Source organism: Halichondria panicea, chromosome 16 (genome assembly GCF_963675165.1).
Source record: "Halichondria panicea chromosome 16, odHalPani1.1, whole genome shotgun sequence".
In the NCBI taxonomy this organism is placed as follows: Eukaryota; Metazoa; Porifera; class Demospongiae; order Suberitida; family Halichondriidae; genus Halichondria; species Halichondria panicea.
Genome location: NC_087392.1, coordinates 4458700 through 4471171, shown reverse-complemented (window position 1 = coordinate 4471171; position 12472 = coordinate 4458700). Strand labels below are relative to the sequence as shown.

Sequence of the window (12472 nt, the reverse complement as noted above, 5' to 3'; positions counted from 1 at the left end):
CAGTTGGTTAAAGAAGCTCAAATTTTGGAAGAGAAAGATTGTTCTTGTCTGCATGGGATGAGATGAAAATTCACTCTAATTTGGTTTTTAATAAGCACACATGTGAACTGGTCAGTTTTGTAAATGTAGGTGGAATTAATGTTGCAGCAACATTAATTGCATTAATGTTGCATTAATGTGCAGCAACTGCACTTGCAATTACTTGCAATTACTTCTAGTATATAATCTACTGAACTGCTTTCTTCTCCATTCACTGCCATTGAGTGCAGACATCCTACAACTTCAGTATTATAAGAGCCTTTCTAGACCTAGCTCTTTTCATACTTTCTTAGCATTTTGAAAGGAACGTATCCAACAATATATCTGGCCACATTATCGTCGTCATTTGTTAGGGCAGGTATATAACAGTGCTGTCAACGACACTCTTACTATAAGTGTCTTGCAACATGTCGGCAAAAAGTTTCTTAGTAGCCATCTGGTAATATATAAGTGGTGGTAATATATATTATAAGTGCATGGGGGCAATGTGGGGCAATCGACTTCTGTTTAGTCCACATTTTACTACTGGGTCTCAATTTGTAAAGGAAGACCACATTTTTCCCTGAGCATGTTCTTTAAGCGACATTTTATCAGTTTAACATACAGCCAATAAAGCACTTTTCCAAGCTTGCTTCCTACGCCACTGCACACACACACAGTGCACAGCTTGCATTGTGTGCAGAGTTTGTGACTCAAAGTCAGACATTAGACTCATATCCTCCCACACGAGGCTGGGAGCATGCAGTATCTCTGTGACTGGGCTCTATATATTATAGGATGGCTCTCGCCATGCAGTGTATAGAGTGCATGTCGTCAATAATAGTCGTATCTCAAGAGTACTGGTTCTTAGTTATGACATGCACTAACCATTAACACCACCATGCAAGGTTAGTTATTGTTGCTAAGGAACGACCACCACAATGTAAGGCATTCCGTGGTATTGTAACTAATGATGCAAATGGGTCGTGAATATCTACTCTGCACATGATCTAACACACCCAACATACACAGCATAAAACTATCCACCCTTTTTCGATCTAGATAGCTGAATTAGACAGTCACTGATATACACTTATACTATTAGTGGATGGCTGAGAGACAAGACCCTGAACAAGAGTACGTATTCAAGAATGATACCCTTGGTACTGGCTCCTACGAAGCAATGCAAGATGCTCAAGGTACACCCATCACAATAAAGTCACCACCTAATGCTGTGGATATTGGGTATGGATCATCATCAGCCGTGATTGGAGACAGGGCATACTTTCATCCATTTGGATTTAACAATGTTTATGAGTTCAGTAACAATCAATGGCACAAGGTACCACCTTGCCCTAACAAGCTTTTCACTATTGTCAGTGTTGTTGACATGCTTACAGCTGTGGGAGGAGGGTCAGTTACACAACCTTATGGTAACAAACTCTACAGCTTCATTGATAACAAATGGATCAAACACTTCCCTCCTATGCCAACAAGACGGTCGACACCTGGAGCTGTGTACGCTAACAACACACTTGTAGTAGCTGGGGGATATTGTTATTCAGAAAATTTAAATGTAGTTGAAATATTAAACACTGCTAATATGCAATGGTCTATTGTTAGCTCACTACCTGTGCCAACCAATCACCCATCAACAACGATCTGTGGAGACTATGTGTACATACACCCACTAAGTTATGATTATCAAGAGAAGTATTCAGTGTACAAATGCTCATTAAGAGAACTAACTCAGTCCCAATGGGAGAAGATTACCTCTTTGCCTGTTACGCATTCCTCTCTTGTTACTTTCAATGGTCACCTGCTGGCAGTGGGTGGGGTAGACTCCAATGGAGATATATCTAAGGATATATATCAGTACAACGAGACATCATGGATTGTCACTAGTCAAATGTCAACCCCTCGATCATTTTGCGCCACTACTGTCCTCCCTGGGAACAAACTGATGGTGGTGGGAGGAGATGGTGCAACGAAAAAATGTGAAATAGCTACTTTTGTATAGTGCCTAACTTGTTCTTTGTAGTATGCTAAAACAATTGTTAAGATTGTTCTTGATTTTTGTTGATCAGCAGGCGATATCAATTTTGGAGTTGCCCAGCCTTGCAACAACTGTACATGCTATTAAATCAATTAAACGTTACATTACATAATTATGAAGCAGTTGTGCCAAATTGCAATTGGGTATGAGTAAGGGCCTTAATTGTTCCCCATATCATAAGGAATCCAATTAGTGTGCCCCTCCACTCTTTGTTCCCTATGTACAGGGGGGGAATGATATGGCAAAAGTGTATAATTGTACCATCCCCCTCCTCCTATACTGGACGGCCAGACACTCGTCACTCACTGAAAAGTGAGTTGCTGGTGCTCACTTTGTACTTGACAAGAGTACATGTGTACATGTACAGTGGAGCCTACATATAATTATGTTCTATAGCAGGCTACCAATACAGTAGAGCCTTATAATATACAATAATACCAGCTTTACAATACATTATAAAGCTGGTACTTTACAACACATATGATAACTAAGCACACATGTGTGTGTGCTTAGTTATCGTATGTGTTGACTCCCTTTGACTGCAGACAGTCGGAACACGTATACATGACATCAAGAGTTCATTAGGAAGAGTACGCAACTCCAATAGACTGTGCACAAAAAGCATTCCTCCACTCGTACGTCACAGATACTAGCTGTTGTAACCGCAAAAAGTAGGAAAGGCAATGAATAAAATTAGTAACGCTGTTATTCATTGCCTTTCCTACCGCAGTTGTAAATGAATAACATTAGTGATAATCATCACTATGTTATTCATTGCAAATTTGGTTTCACAGTTTATACAACAGCATGCGGTTGCGACGTAGGACTGAAGGAACGCCTACTATGGTTTTAAGTGGAGTTGCGTACTCTTCCTAATGAACTCTTGATGACATCAATGTGGTCATTATCCATATGATAATTATATAGACTTTACCCCTACAATAACAAGCAGGCCAAGGATCGTTGTCACAGGGTCGACCAGACCAGTGCATGTGTTAGCATGTCAATTCTAGACATTAGATACTATGATTATGATCGTTTCAATAAATTCGTTTCTGACTTTAGCAGTAACTAATTAAGCGATCCTTGTTTGTGCTCACTTAGAGATGGTGAATGTTTGTGTTAGGCTCCTGCCTGCATGCTTTACAATGGTGATAGCTCCAGCCCAGGAACCAGCATGCAGGATGATAGACCAGCTCATCTAACAAGGCAGTCTTTCTTGAACTGCTCTAACCTGCACTAGATAGGTAGGGACTCGGTTGCTTTGCTCACCCTAATTAACGGTACAGAGGAGATTGGACATGCACGCGTCATCAATGAGCACTTGAATCTACTTAAATGGAACGTTCAGCTGAGTCACTATGCTCGCATATAGCAATGCGTATATCGTAGAGAATTATATACAACTATAACTGAGGCATTGAGTGAACAGAATCACTGTTGTGTGCATGCATGAAATCAGGAGATGAGGTATCTATAATTATAGCATGCAGTTGTGTACAGAAATGCTCACAGCAGATGCACACATTGTACCTATATAAAGCTAAAGTTGGAACCACGGGGCGATTTGAAGGGGCACGTGGGTTAAACACTCTTTTGTGGAGTGTAAAGCCAAAGTTTTAGCTCAATTGACAAGACAGTTAGCCAGCTTGATGCACTATCCTAGGACTCAGGGCAATAAAGGTCCTAGAATTTAGCGACCCCCCAAATAACAATTATACAGAAAGAATATAGAACTTGCTTACATGTGGTAAACTAGGCCGAGGAGGTGGGATATTTTTGCCTAATACAGGTGTTATAATAATTATATAGTACTGACCACCACCACCACCGAGCAGGGTAGTAGAACTCCTGAATCTGTACACATGCAGTGCATGGTTGCTGCTATAACCAGTGTACAACTGCGTGGGCCACATTTATGATGCAATTACACTTTATACACACTATACGGACTCAAATGCTTTCTTGTACTTGGGTCCAGAGAATTGTTGTGATAACCTTGCTCTTCCTGTTAGGCAGTTCTTTGGAATACTTAGCGAATGGCTAGCATTGAAATCAGATACACAATTCGTGCACGCTCGCTCCAAACATGCTCTGCATGCATGCTGGAATTATGAGTGCTCCGCATGCATGCTGATTACATGGCATGCAATTATGAGTGCCCACCAGTTTCTTGTTAAGGCATAATATAGATCTAGTACAATGTAGTAAGTAGCTATAGTGGTCTGTATAGACAGGTGTTTGCAGAATCTTTGCAACACATCTATAGTATGAGCATTTTCCAAGCATAAAACTCAACACTTTTATTATGTGCTACAAGACTATTTGTATCAAACAGGCAATACTAGTTTCTTACTCTGTTAATTAATTTGGCCTGAGGAAGCGGTTGTGAGAAACGGCTGGAACAAACTTTGGTCAGAACCCCAGCACTAGGTCAGGTTGAAAAGATTTATCTAGCTGCTGCTGTTGTGCATCTGCTGTAAAATCAATTGCAATTTAATCCAACCTACCGGAGTGACCAAAATATTGTGTCCTTCATTAAATGATGCATGCTAACAATAGCACTAGCCGGAGATTGTGTAGCATACATACCTGTTAGACTCAGGGAGGCTTACATGATTAGATCGAGGTGATGAGAATACTTCTAAAATTGGGATCTATGTGAATTATACATAACATATCTATACACTAGATGAGCGTACTCCAGTAATATGAATTAGTAATAATAATAGTGGGAAATTTGCAAAATTTCGCTTTTTTTGAGGGCAGAGCAGTTAAGGCAAAAAATTATAACTGGGATAAACTCCCATGCACCGGTGTGTTTCACATGCAAAGCTATTGGTGGGTGAGGTTATTAGCTCCCACAACAATTTCTGCTGAGGGCTCTGGAGCCAAATAGCTATACGGTACTATAAGTGCCAATAATTAGATTTGTGGCAAGCATTCCAATGTACTTTGTTGCCTGGAAACCAGACAGTTTCCTTTCGTACCATGCACACTTGTGTGCATACTAGAGTGCAATAATTACAAAATACTGGCATTCTGAAGTACATGATAAATCGTAACAATTGATGTTTTGTGTGTCTACAGGATTACGTTTGCACATACTAACTACAATAAGACACAAACAAGTTTATGACACTATACAAAAGTAGCTATTTCACATTTTCTCTGTGTATCATATCCTCCCGCCACCATTAGTTTGTTCCCAGGGAGGACAGCAGTGAGGCATGCATATCGAGGTGTTGACATTTGACTAATGACAGTCCATAGTATCGTTTTGTATTGGTAGACAGTCCATAGTATCGTTTTGTATTTGTATATGTCCTTAGATCTATCTTGATTGGAGTCAACTCCACCCACTGCCAGGAGGTGGCCATTGATAGCAACAAGAGAGGAGTTGCTAACTGGCAAAGGGGAAATCTTCTCCCATATAGCTGAGCTTGGCTGGGACTGAGTTAGTTGTCTTAATGAGCATTTGTACACTGAATACTTCTCTTTATCATCACTAGTTCGTGGTTGTATGTACACATAGTCTCCACAGATCGTTGATGATGGGTGCTCGATTGGCACAGGAAGAGAACTAACAGTAGACCATTGCCTATTCGCAGTGTTCATTATCTCGACAACAGTTAACCAATTCGTGTCATAAAACCCCCCAGCCACTACAAGTGTGTTGTTAGCGTACACAGCTCCAGGTCCCCTTCGTCTGGTTGGCATGGGAGGGAAATGTTTCACCCATTTGTTGGTAACATAGCTGTAGAGTTTGTTACTATAGCTTTGTGTACCTGACTTTCCCCCTACGGTTGTGAGTATATTGTCAACACTGACAATAGTGAATTTACTATTTCGACAACGTTGTAACTTGTGCCACTGATTGTTGCTGAACTCATAAATAGATCTAGTTTCACTTTCACACGACGTGATGTATACCTTGTCTCCAACTACGGCTGATGATCCATATCCCATATCAACAGGTGCATCAGGTTGTGTTTCCCACCTTACTATTGCAATTGGTGTAGCTTGAGCTTGTCTCCCGTCTTGCAGTGCAAATTGGTGTGTTCGAGTCGATATATCATCAATTTCTTCATGTTTGCTTGCCAGCGTTGGTCTCAGTTCAGTCACTTCTCTGTCTCGTTGATCGATGGCTTGTTGGAGGGCAGCAGTGTTCTCTTGACTAGATTGCAACTCTTGGTTGAGTCTCCTTAGTTGTCTCCCGTCTTGCAGCGCCAATTGATGCATTCGAGTCGATAGATCCTCAATTTCCTCGTTCTTACTAGCCAAAGTTTGTCTCAGTTGAGTCACTTCTCTGTCTCGTTGATCGATGGATTGTTGGAGGGCAGCAGTATTCTCCTCACTGGATTGCAACTCTTGGTTGGATCGCCTTAGCTGTCTCTCCCTGGTTTCAGCCTCATGTTGAAGGGTTTGAATTTCGATGGACATATGTAACTGCTCATTTTTTTGTGTCACCATCTATTGATTTGCTTGTAACTGTTGATCTTTCTCCCTGATAATCTGGTGCAAGCCTTGTTGGGAGCTTTCCTGGTACCTGGCCGTCTTTTTGAGAGCTTCCAGTGTTTGGCACAGCTGTCGGGAAGATGGTCGTTCAACATCTCTGTCTTTGAGGCAGTGACGAGCAATCGGCAGTAGAGGGTGGGTGGGCTCAATCAAGCTGATGTGGGCTTGTTTTCTCTCTATCTCGGGCACTGGAACGTTAGCTTGAATTGCTTGATTTGGAAATTGTGGATCAACCAGTTCTCTTGATTTAAATGGATCGGTTGGATTTGGAAACTGCCGTGTTATGGTCTGAACTAGAAGCACACCAAATGAGAAGTTGTCTAGTTTCTCTGTGTACACTGGTGGTTCGTTTAGTGCCTCAGGAGACATTAAGGCTGGTGTTCCCGGGCATGTAGTCATTGTGGCTAGTCGGGTGACGTTTATGTCCCTCAATTTGGACATTCCGAAATCGGTGACTTTGGCTCGAGTGCCTGCAATGAGTAGGACATTGTTGCTGGAGAGGTCGCGATGGATGATCTCGTTGGAGTGGAGGAAGGCAAGTGCTTGAGCTATGTCATAGGAGAGGTTGACTTGGATGTGATAGGGAATATCTCCAGGTGATGATTCCAGGAAGTGTGTCAGACTCTTGTCCATGAGCTCCATGAGAAGAACTGGTGCATTTGTGTCGGGATCGCGATAGGTCCCCAAGTACTGTACAATGTTGGGGTGGTTAATATGACTCAGAAATGCACACTCTGTTTCGAATCTTATAAATAGACGTCTATGTTCTTTGCCAGGATCTGGAACGGCTATTTGGAAGAACACTGGATAGAGTAGCTTGGCAGCACAGAGTAGCTGGTCACACTTGGCTTTGCACACCGCCCCATAGGAGCCAGTACCAAGGGTATCATTCTTGAAGAGTTGCACATTTCTGAATATGTACTCTTGTTCATTGTCTTGTCTCTCAGCCATAGCTATTCACCTGTTAGCAAAATAAGGTGTACAGTTTAAACTATGCATGGTTTTTGTTGGGTGTGTTATACGCATTTGTCATTTGTCATTTGTCAGTCTTGTCGGAATGTGCATCGTTATAACTATGGTTTCAAAGCCTTATAAATTATTCGTGGCCGTTACCTAGGAACAAAACTATAAATGAATGTATGGCGATAAGAAGGTTGCTGTATGGTGTAGTAGGTTATTTCAGTGAGTCCAATGACTTAATTTTCATTGTGTATTGTGTATCTTTACATTGCTTATACGTTTTGTACCACATACTGCAGTATTCCCTATCTACTATACAGGTAGATAGGGAATATCAAGGAAATGGACATGACGGTAGACGTTTGGCTGAAAGGTCACCAACCACCCCCTACTCCTGAGACCACTACACTGACCACACCCTACACTGCATTGTAAGGGTCATATCCAGTCACAGAGATGCTGCTCCCAATTCAACATCGTGTGAATGTAATGTCCGAATTTGTACAAGGTGTGTGGGTGTGTGGGTGTTCCTGTTGACTGGCTTTGAATGATGTAGTTATACTGTTTGTGTACAGTTGAGGAGTACATGGAACTTGACCTGTTGCCTGTGCAAGAAGAAGCAGGGAGCTTGTGTACAATGCTGTGTAAGTTACTCCCTATCAATATATTGAGTATACCGTACTGTTTCTTTCCAGCACTCATGATGTGTGAGGCGGGGAGTATCATGTGACCAGCAAGTTTAGTGGAGGCCTCATAACGAAGAGCAAATTAAAGTGATACTGATGAGGTACAGTATACACACACCCTTGAAAGTAATAATTATCTAGACTTTCAGATAGATCCTATGCATGGATCACTTCACTTGTATGTACATAGCTTGTGTAACCCAAGGCCGAGCCGCGGCCACAGGTTATAGTAGTCGTCTGGTGTGATTCTGAGTCTACTCACCTGGATGCCATGGCACTGCGTTTGCAGCATGGATAGTCTTCACACAACAAGTTATTAGTTTAAAAGTGGCAGATTTCGATGTTAAAGCTTCGTTGTCGTATAAACGCGAGCAAAGCTAAGAAGCTTGAATTTGCACGTTGGCGACCTTTGTTCAAGGTAGATCTACATATTTGCAGCTGAAGTGATCTTTTACCGGTCTCTATTAAAAGTAGTTTGTTGCTATAGAGACATAACTGAACACTCCTGGTTTTATAGATCTATTCATGTCAACAACCGAGGGTTAGCACTTCAGTGCTCTAGTTTACTGAGTGTACTGCTCGTTCAGTTGAAGTAATTAACCTACTGTATACAACTGATAAATTTGTTTATTTACAACGATTTGACTAATCTAAGTTTATATTTATAGTTCGCCCAATGTTCTAGGAACTGCGTGTCAATTGCCAATTACCTTTCATTTGATTAAGGCTGACCAAATCAATAGGTTTTACATAGGATTGGCAGTGGGTTTGCCCGTGTTTAGCAATATTTCAATTATTTTGACTCATGTTCAAACTGTTCTATCTCTGCAGGGAAAGGCCACATCAAGGAACTGGCTAGACAGATAGTTTATTTAGCCTTTTCTCTCTTTGCATCTCTCATTTGATAATCCATGAACATTTTAATGAATGAATATTGTCATTTTAAAAATTGTACTATTTCGACGTTTCACCGCTCTTTGTCTGACTGACTATAAGTAAGTAAGTAAGTAAGTAAGTGAGTAAGTAAGTAAGTAAGTTTCTTGCCCAGCATTTGCTCCAAGTACAGCCATCTCCAGGACATCCTGCACAGGGTTTCCAAACGACTACAACCTGGATTACAAAGCGCTTCTTCAGATTTGCGATTGCTTCCACGAGGCAGAGAACCACAAAAAAGCGTGGAAACAAGAAATCAGACGAGAGCATAACTCCAATCCGTTACAACGTCATGAACATGTACAATACATAGTATAGACTGTGTTCCAGATCCATCTACCAGCTTCCATCCACCACATCATTCCATGCAGGTCACCAGTACGGTCCATGCATGTTACTACGCATGGATGGACTGTGTGTACCTGTGCTCAACACTGCATGTATTAGGAACATCAATTCATCACAAATCATCATGATTATAATTATGCCCGCACAATGGATGTATAATAAATATATATAGGGATTGGTTATCACCCCCACCAGCGTGGTATATTGGCCGGGAAAAAATGGAAAACTACAAGTACATGTGATTGACGTTGTAACGGATTGGAGTTATGCTCTCGTCTGATTTCTTGTTTCCACACTTTTTTGTGGTTCCCCTGGCCAATCCTAGCAATTTTTCACATTACAAATGTTTTTCTAGTCGGATTTACTTATTGTCTGCTTCAATGCTGTCTGCTGTCACGGTGATTTGCAATAATTATTGTCAAAATTTAATATTTTACATAATGCATGTTGTATGCGTATTACAATAAACAAATTAGTCACTATTTAAAAGTAACTATTTCACATTTTGTTAGTGCACCAACTCCACCCACTACCATCAATTTGTTCCCAGGGAGGGCAGCAGTGGAGCATGCATATCGAAGTGTTGACATTTGACTAATAACAATCCATGATGTCTCGTTGTACTGATATATGTCCTTAGTGTTATCTCTATTGGAGTCCAGCCCACCCACTGCCAGCAGGTGGCCATTGATGGTAACAAGAGAGGAATAGCGAACTGGCAAAGGGGCAATCTCCTCCCATATAGCTGAGCTTGGCTGGGACTGAGTTAGTTGTCTTAATGAGCATTTGTGCACTGAATACTTCTTTTGAGCATCCTCAGCTCGTGGGTGCATGTACACATAGTCTCCACAGATCGTTGTTGATGGGTCATCGGTTGGCATAGGTAGTGAGCTAACAATAGACCATTGCCTGTTAGCAGTGTTTAATACTTCGACTGTATTAACATTGTTATAATCACAAACTCCCCCAGCCACTACAAGTGTGTTGTTAGCGTACACAGCTCCAGGTGTCGACCGTTTGGTTGGCATGGGAGGGAAACGTTCGACCCATTTGTTGTTCATGTAGCTGTAGAGTTTGTTACTATAGAGACGTGTGCCCCCCCACAGTTGTGAGTATCTCATCGACACTGACGATAGTGAAGCACTTGTTAGGGCGTTGTGGTAACTTATGCCACTGATTGTTGCTAAACATATAAACAGTTTTACTTCCATATGGACTAAAGTATGCCTTGTCTCCAATCACGGCTGATGATCCATACCACATACCAACAGGTGCATCCGGTAGTGACTCTATTGTATAATAGGTGGCATTAGTGTAGCTTGCTCTTCTTGCAGTGCGACTCGGTGCATTCAAGTCGATAGATCGTGAGATTCCTCATTCTTACTTGCCAACGTTTGTCTCAGTTGAGTGACTTCTCTGTCTCGTTGATCGATGGCTTGTTGGAGGGCAGCAGTGTTCTCCTCACTTGATTGCAACTCTTGGTTGAGTCTCCTCAGCTGTCTCTTCCTGGCTTCAACCTCATGTTGAAGAGTTTGGATTTCAGTGTCCTTTGTTTTTAACTGTTCATTGTTTTGTGTAATCGTCTCTTGATTTTCTGCTATAATCTGTTCATTTGTTTGTAGCTGTGTGACTTTTTCTGCAATTTGCTCATCTTTTTCTGTGATAATGTTTTGTAGTTGTTCATCTTTCTCTCTGAGTATCTGGTGCAGGTCTTGTTGGGAGCTTTCCTGGTACCGTGGTGTCCTCTTGAGAGCATTCAGTGTTTGACAAAGCTGTTGGGAAGATAGTCGTTCAACATCTCTGTCTTTGAGGCAGTGACGAGCAATCGGCAGTAGAGGGTGGGTGGGCTCAATCAGGCTCATATGAGCTTGGCGTCTTTCTAGTTCTGGAATCGGCAATTTAGCTTCAACTATGCCACCTGGATTTCGTGGATTGGGAACTTGAATATTCTCAAATGGATCTGTTGGCTTTAGAAACTGTCGGGTTGTAGTCTGAACTAGAAGCACACCAAATGAGAAGTTGTCTAGTTTCTCTGTGTACACTGGTGGTTGGTTTAGTGCCTCGGGAGACATGAAGGCTGGTGTTCCCGGGCATGTGGTCATTGTGGCTAGTCGGGTGACGTTTATGTCCCTGAATTTAGACATTCCGAAATCGGTGTCGACTGCCTGCAATGAGTAGGACATTGTTGCTTGAGAGGTCACGATGGATGATCCCATTGGAGTGGAGAAAGGCAAGTGCTTGAGCTATGTCATGGGAGAGGTTGACCTGGATGTGGTAGGGAAGGTCTCCAGGTGATGACTCTAAGAAGTGTGTCAGACTCTCGTCCATGAGCTCCATGAGAAGAACTGGTGCATTTGTGTCGGGATCGCGATAGGTCCCCAAGTACTGTACAATGTTGGGGTGGTTGATACGACTTAGAAATGCACACTCAGTTTCAAATCTTCTAAACGGGTGTCTATGTTCTTTGCCAGGATCTGGAACAGTCATTTGGAAGAGCACTGGATAGAGTAGCTTGGCAGCACAGAGTAGCTGGTCACACTTTGCTTTACACACTGCCCCATAGGAGCCAGTACCAAGGGTATCATTCTTGAAGAGTTGAACATTTCTGAATATGTACTCTTGTTCATTGTCTTGTCTCTCAGCCATAGCTATTCACCTGTTAGCAAAATAAGGTGCAAAGTGTAAGCTATGCATGGTTTTTGTTGGGTGTGTTAGGCATTTGGCAGTCAAGCGGATATGCATCGTTAATAACTATGGTTTCAAAGCTTGTAATTTGGTGGCCGTTACCTAGGAACAAAACTATAAATGAATGTATGGCCATAAGAAAGTTGCTGTATGGTGCATGTTAGTCAGTGAGTCCAATGGCATTTTCATTGTATCTTTACATTGCTTAGGCCACTCCAAGTGACACTCTGGTTTCTGGTCCTGAAGTTTTTCTAATTGCATGCGGGCG

General features: G+C 41.9%; 5 protein-coding genes across 5 annotated transcripts; 1 reads left to right on the top strand and 4 right to left on the bottom strand.

Moving 5' to 3' along the window:
• The first annotated feature begins 1032 nt into the window (after nt 1–1032).
• LOC135350282 (kelch-like protein 18) lies at nt 1033–2186 on the top strand. Its single transcript, XM_064549026.1, has one exon. It carries the CDS (start codon nt 1127–1129, stop codon nt 2036–2038), a length of 912 nt encoding a protein of 303 aa, XP_064405096.1. The 5' UTR covers nt 1033–1126; the 3' UTR covers nt 2039–2186.
• Nucleotides 2187–5215: 3029 nt separating this feature from the next.
• On the bottom strand, nt 5216–6547 carry LOC135349832 (uncharacterized). Its single transcript, XM_064548442.1, has one exon. The coding sequence runs from the start codon at nt 6545–6547 to the stop codon at nt 5216–5218; it is 1332 nt and encodes a 443-aa protein (XP_064404512.1).
• LOC135349883 (uncharacterized) lies at nt 6548–7584 on the bottom strand. Its single transcript, XM_064548527.1, has one exon. The coding sequence runs from the start codon at nt 7541–7543 to the stop codon at nt 6548–6550; it is 996 nt and encodes a 331-aa protein (XP_064404597.1). The 5' UTR covers nt 7544–7584.
• Nucleotides 7585–9998: 2414 nt separating this feature from the next.
• On the bottom strand, nt 9999–11621 carry LOC135349831 (uncharacterized). Its single transcript, XM_064548441.1, has 2 exons — nt 10871–11621; nt 9999–10735 (listed from the first exon to the last, which is right to left on the bottom strand). The coding sequence occupies exons 1-2, from the start codon at nt 11619–11621 to the stop codon at nt 9999–10001; spliced, it is 1488 nt and encodes a 495-aa protein (XP_064404511.1).
• A 34-nt stretch (nt 11622–11655) lies between these two features.
• On the bottom strand, nt 11656–12165 carry LOC135349830 (uncharacterized). The gene has a single exon (XM_064548439.1). The coding sequence runs from the start codon at nt 12163–12165 to the stop codon at nt 11656–11658; it is 510 nt and encodes a 169-aa protein (XP_064404509.1).
• Between the last annotated feature and the right edge of the window lie 307 nt (nt 12166–12472).

Bases quoted from the DNA above. Each gene is read 5' to 3' on its own strand.
- LOC135350282 (XM_064549026.1), top strand. From the start codon at position 1,127: ATGGCTGAGAGACAAGACCCTGAACAAGAGTACGTATTCAAGAATGAT.
- LOC135349832 (XM_064548442.1), bottom strand. From the start codon at position 6,547: ATGGTGACACAAAAAAATGAGCAGTTACATATGTCCATCGAAATTCAA.
- LOC135349883 (XM_064548527.1), bottom strand. From the start codon at position 7,543: ATGGCTGAGAGACAAGACAATGAACAAGAGTACATATTCAGAAATGTG.
- LOC135349831 (XM_064548441.1), bottom strand. From the start codon at position 11,621: ATGACCACATGCCCGGGAACACCAGCCTTCATGTCTCCCGAGGCACTA. The intron at 10,736-10,870 runs GAATGCACCGAG...GGCATACTTTAG, and splicing joins ATCTCACGATCTATCGACTT to TCCATATGGAAGTAAAACTG.
- LOC135349830 (XM_064548439.1), bottom strand. From the start codon at position 12,165: ATGGCTGAGAGACAAGACAATGAACAAGAGTACATATTCAGAAATGTT.